Consider the following 6,141-nt stretch of genomic DNA (forward strand, 5'->3'; position numbering starts at 1 on the left):
TTTATTTATATATATATATACGTATATATATATATATATATATATATATATATATATCGATTATGGTGCTGCACAAATATTTTACCAATATTTTTTTTGAATGCAGATACTGTGTCGCACCAACCAGTGTGTTTGAAACATTGTTGGTTCTTTGGACCAAAAGAAAAAAATATCCTCCAAGTAACTCCCTCTTCAGTTCAGCCTTAAACCTCAGAATGTCACAACTTTACCTTCAGTGCCTTTCAGAGAGCCAGTATTTTGCATTCCAGTAAATGTGTGTGTGCGTATTCTCCCGGTGTGTTGCATTGGGAGACTGTACTATAACTGCCTTTATACTGTCGCTGATTTGTAAACAAAAGTTTTATACAGTACCCACAGTATTTTGTATAAGAAATAAACGTGTTCATCGTGAATGAGCTCTCTCCCTGAGCTTCGATGTAGCCAATGTTAATCTCATCCGCATCACGTGTGTTCGTTCATATTTATTGATTCAATACAGCCGATGATGAGGTAAATAATTCATATTTATGATCAAACAGCAGGCTGACATGTCCATTTGAAAGACCATCCCGCAGCTGAAACACATGAAATAGCTGAGTAATGTACAGAATGTATAGTTGCTATAGGAGTGTGTGAGTGGTCTCAGAAGTGGATGTAGGAGATCTGCACGTCGCCTTCTATCTCCAGCTTGTCGATCTCGTTGAAGGACTGCAGGCGGTGGAAGAAGTCGAACAGGTGCTGCCCGTTCACGAACACCTTGAACCTCTGGTTCCCGCAGCGGATGGACATCTGAGACACGAGGACAGGGACGTCAAGACACGGCAGAGTCGAAATGATTTAACACACACGTGAAGGACAGACAATACTTACGTCGAAGTACTGTCCCTCAGAGAAGGGGTTCATGTTGAGCTCTATGTCCTCCTGGCCCCAGTTACCTCCGATCATGCTGTTCCTCACCACGATGCCCTCCCTCACCCTGGGGTTCATGTGGAAGGCAATGTCCCGAGATCTGCTCACCACGAAGTTGATGCTAATTCTGCAACACACACGAAGAAGTGTAATCTGTGTCTGATTGCACTCACAGTGCATATAGTGATGGCGGTGTATGTATACACTCTCTCACACACACACACACACACACACACACACACACCTGTCTGCTCCATACGGCAGCATGCCTCTGATGATGATGGTCCTCTTCGGGTACATCCCTCCTGGGATCATGTTGGAGTAGGGCACCGGCTTTAAACACACAACACAAAAAAAAATTAAATCAATATAACAACAAGACTACAACTCCACAGCAACACTACAGTGGGCCCTGTGAGGAACTGTTTTTTTTTTTAACTAAATCCAAAAGTACGGTGATCATTTTGAGAACACACACTCATCTTGTCAGGCTCAGTTCTACGTTGTTAGACTCAGCTTAGCTTTAAAGTGCAGCTGTGCTGTGAGCTGAACGTTAACATTCCTGCTGTAATGTAACAGCTAAATGAAAAAACAAAGATCTTATCCCCTCCATTTTTAAGTATAGGTGTATAAGTAGAAGTTTGGTAGCATTGATAACTGATCATTTGACTACCACTTTTTTTAACTGATTTCGCCAACAAAGCAGATTTTGATTTGAAAATGTTGCCAACTCCAGCAGTAACTGAGTCGGAGTCTGAGTAGCTTCCTATCACTAGGAAAGATAGATTTATCTTTTTGTTTACCCAGAATCCCCATTACTGTCAAGGTAGAAATGACTCTTCCTGGGGTAGGGAACAAAAACACTACATACGAATCAAAAATGGAAGAAAACATGAAATTAAAATTCAAAGCAAAAAAAGGAACACATTTTACTTACAGGGTTGTAGACCGGCTGCCCGCCCATCCCCTACAATCACAACAACAGATTCGTATTGGATTAGCAGAAGTAAGACACACACACTGAGGGCTTTATGAAGATGTAGTCGTGCAGTGTTCTCACCGGCAGGTTTGATCCTGGGAATCCTCCCTGACAGGAGAAACAAACACTGAATACATTATATTGTTTACATGCAAACAAATTAGCTTGGCTTAGTTAAGTTTAAAAAAAAGTGTGAAAAACACAAAAAGGACCATTATAACACGGTTTCATACCTCCATACCACACCCCATGCCTCCTGGATATCCACCCTGTGAAGAAGCACAATGTTTTATAAAGAAAGACTTTATATGATTTTGTGAAGTAGCTTGACCTTGGTAGGTGTTTTTTTTTTTTTTTATTAAATGAATGAATACAAAAATAAATAGAAGACTTTATTCACCCCCATGCCACCTCCAGGATATCCTCCCTGTTAAAAAGGGTTGAACATGTTAAATACTTTAATGATGCAGTTTACTGAATTTTCATAGTCATCCTAAGTATACTTACTTCCATTCCTCCTCCCATGCCTCCTCCCATTCCTCCTCCCATGCCTCCTCCCATGCCTCCTCCCATGCCTCCTCCCATGCCTCCTCCCATGCCTCCTGGGTATCCTCCCTAGGTATCATTTAGAAGGAGCAGGCTTACAGTAAATATGTTCACTGTATTTCACTATATTTGATATTTTAAGTAACATTTAAGGGAAACTGCACTTAAAGACTAAAACAACATACCCCCATGCCACCTCCTGGATATCCTCCCTGTTGAAAAGTAGTGACCGTATTAAATCCTGTGCAACGCTGTGTTGAATTTCATTGTTATTTTATAAATATGCATACTTACTCCCATTCCTCCTCCCATTCCTCCTCCCATTCCTCCTCCCATTCCTCCCTAAAAACACCAAACAGAAGTGTAAGACTAAACAGATGACAAACCTCATTAACGTACACTCTATTCAGCGTTGTAAAAAGTAGTTGTAGTTTTTTAACACAGCAGATGATGTTGTTGTTTACCTACCAGGAAAAAATTGCACACTCTCACAAACGCAGACACACTGTTGCTGATTACTACACATTACCACATTATTACATACTACTGCGCCTTCTACTACTGGTACTGATACTAGTTTTCGTAGCATTTCACATTACAGCTTGTAAAAACAAGGTAATAATAGGGTAACATCTTGTAATAGCGGTGGAATAACGAGGTAATAACAGGTCATTTCAAGGTTTATGGTCAAGGTTCAGGTTTACTCTCTTGTGTGCTGTCTTCATTTCCACGAGTGAAACAACACCCTCAGCAGCCATTAATGAAGCCCGAGCAACCATTAATAACACTCTAGTACCCAGTAGGAGCCCAATAAGGTTTCAGCTTTACTCAAGCTTGAAGTGATAAATGTTTTTTTAGAAAACATTTGAACCCAGCAAAACTCCCATTCCTCCAGGGGACCTATTCGTGCCACCTCGAGCACCCTGACGCAGAAGCAGAAAGCATTTAGAAATCATGATTTATGATGCTGCTGAATGTTTTTGCCCTTAGTAAAGCCCAAAGCATCGAGCTGACAGCTGTCAGGGAGCCTCACCCCGATGACGTTGATCGTCTGGATGCAAACATCTCCAGCAATCTGCATCGCACGGACTCTCTCCAGAGGGAGGCGGTGTTCGAAGGTGTAGAAGTCATTCCCGTTGACTTTGATCTGCAACGGGATCACGTCAAATGTTAAGCAGAGTGTGTGTCATACGTTCCAATGATGAATTATTGTGTATACGTTAATAGAATATTGTTTGCAGGTATGCGTGGACCTCTGGTCTCACCTGGTAGCCCTGAGAAGTGACCATGATGACCATTTCAAAGGCCTGGCCCTTGCAGAAGGGCATGTCGCGGACCTTGTCCTCAGACCCCCAGGACCCCTCCCGACAGGAGTTGAAGACCACCTTGTCCCAGCCGTCAAAGCGGGGGTTGAAGTGGAGGGCGATGTCGCTGGACTCGGACTCATCGCAGAGCAGGTTGATAAAGAACCTGCCACAAGTAGCACAGACATTATGGGTAAAGCAAATAAAAGCAAACAGTGCAGGTGGGGCCGATTGTAAAAAGAAACTGAGGATGTTGTAAAAAAAAAAATCATTTTTTAAAGAGCTAAAGATGTAAGGATAAAGTGAGGTATGTGCAGTGTTTACTTTGTCCGTTAATGGCCTGTAAAAGTACCTCAGTATTTTGCTAAGGGGAGGGTTGGCTGATAAAAATGGAGCTGTGCGTTTCACACATATCCATTTTCCAATAATACAAAGAAACCTGCTCCACCCAGATTTGAGCTTACACAAGGTGTTCCCTGAGTCAAAAGATTTTGGTTAGAGATTTAATTAAAGTCCCATTGCATATAACTCACACAAGTGGACCTTGTGTTAACATGATCCTTTTTGTGGAACTATTTTCAAGATAAATATACAGTTCAGAGGTTTGTAATAATAATAATAATAATACTTTTGTTTTATATAGCACTTTTCTAAGTACCCAAAGACGCTTTACATAGGGGAGAGTTTGGGATGGCCTCAACTCCTTTCAGTCACATGTCTCCATGGTTTCTTATGCTTTTAGGTTGTAGAAAGTCATCTTTACAAATAGATGTTATGCTATTTTGTACGAAGGGTTTGTTTTGTCCATGGAGAACAAAACGGAGATTGACAGCTGGAAGGGCAGAAAGAGACAAAGATCTCTCAGAGCAACAGTTGAATAAGAAGAGAAGAAATCAGCAGTCATTGGTGAAAGAAACTGGAACCGTAGCATCAAAATGTGTCGATGGTTTCAATATAATGCAGCTTTAAAAAGCTGGAATATTAACAGGTGTGTTGCTATCACTATGTGAATGTCAGCTGAACATACTATGGACTGACAAATCAAAGTTTAAATGGCTTCCCCAAAATAATTAGAGGCCAAATGCACCGTTGTGGTTCAATACTGATTGAGGGTCACTTATGTTTTTCTGAACGGGAAATAGATATTATTAACGGACAGAAGAAAAACATCAATACAACAGGTGACTACAAACTCTTGTACAGCAGTATATACTGTGTGTATATATATATATATATATATATATATATATATACATACATACATACATACATACATACATACATACATATATATATATATATATATATATATATATATATATATATATATATATATATACACTCACCTGGTAATGTCCTCAGGAATGGACCCCTGGATGTAGATGGACACTCCTTCCCTCAGGCCTCCATAAATGGGCCCCAGATAGGGAATTCTCTGTACGGTGCACAAAAAATATTCATCCATCCACACAGCACCACAAAGCTCACCACACATCTCCACATGATGACAGAGTAATTCAGAGAGTCACAAAGTCCAGATCTGGAGGATGTTTTTTAGATAAAACTAAGCGTTGATTTCACTGTTTACTACCCTTGGATGCAGTGGTGGAAAGAAGTATTTACTCAAGCACTATGCTGTACTAATAAACTCACCAAATCCTGTAACTGTAATGAAACGATGAATATCTACAGCATCCAATGATGACTAACCAGAATTATAATCAACCAAGAAGCTCACACAATTCTTTATACTGTCATTAATGTGGACAAACACATCAGAAATGAGCCTGACATCTAAAATATAGATATTTTCATCTGGGGTATATGCACAAAAAATATTCAATATGTGTCAAATTTAGGTCATATTGTTGTCCAGAGAGCAACATAATTCTGTACCAAAACGTAACCCCTCTGCATTAGTACAATGCAGTACTCAGCAGCAGTCAGCGCACATACTCACAGGGCCGTAGATTGGCTGATAGCCAGGAGGAGCAACAAACGACATGACAGCAGCGGCGGGAGACGGACGGCCAGACGGGATCGGGAGGGTTTTGTCAGGAAGTGGTCTCTGCTGGAGGCCCAGTTTTATACCAGGGATGAGGGAGGGGCAGAGCAGGAGACCAAACCCAGGCCCACATCGCCGTGTTTACTTTGGAGGCACGGGATGCACATTAACTGTTGACCCAGCAGAGGAGTGGCACGCTGAAACAAAAGACTGGAGCAGCTAATGAAGCAACGAGGAGAGGAAGTACTCGGAAGCCTTAAGTAACAATACTGCAATATATAAATACTACATTAGTAAAAGTTGTACATTGAAAACATCACTTGAGTAAAAGTACTTTTAAAGTATCAAAAGTACTAATAAGACAAAAACTGACATCTCTGAGTGTCACACTATTATTG

At 40.8% G+C, this 6,141-nt stretch overlaps 1 protein-coding gene across 1 annotated transcript; it reads right to left on the reverse strand.

Moving 5' to 3' along the window:
* Positions 1–467: 467 nt before the first annotated feature.
* Positions 468–5,805, reverse strand: LOC137874646 (galectin-4-like). Its single transcript, XM_068713509.1, has 14 exons — positions 5,699–5,805; positions 5,085–5,173; positions 3,700–3,904; positions 3,468–3,581; positions 2,729–2,776; positions 2,620–2,646; positions 2,396–2,503; positions 2,289–2,315; positions 2,122–2,157; positions 1,970–1,996; positions 1,847–1,876; positions 1,154–1,242; positions 871–1,036; positions 468–789 (listed from the first exon to the last, which is right to left on the reverse strand). Exons 1-14 carry the CDS (start codon positions 5,741–5,743, stop codon positions 643–645), a joined length of 1,158 nt encoding a protein of 385 aa, XP_068569610.1. The 5' UTR covers positions 5,744–5,805; the 3' UTR covers positions 468–642.
* Between the last annotated feature and the right edge of the window lie 336 nt (positions 5,806–6,141).

Source organism: Cebidichthys violaceus, unplaced genomic scaffold, assembly GCF_023349555.1.
Source record: "Cebidichthys violaceus isolate CVI_PGR_0920_01 unplaced genomic scaffold, fCebVio1.0.p SCAF_1, whole genome shotgun sequence".
NCBI classification, from domain to species: domain Eukaryota; kingdom Metazoa; phylum Chordata; class Actinopteri; order Perciformes; family Stichaeidae; genus Cebidichthys; species Cebidichthys violaceus.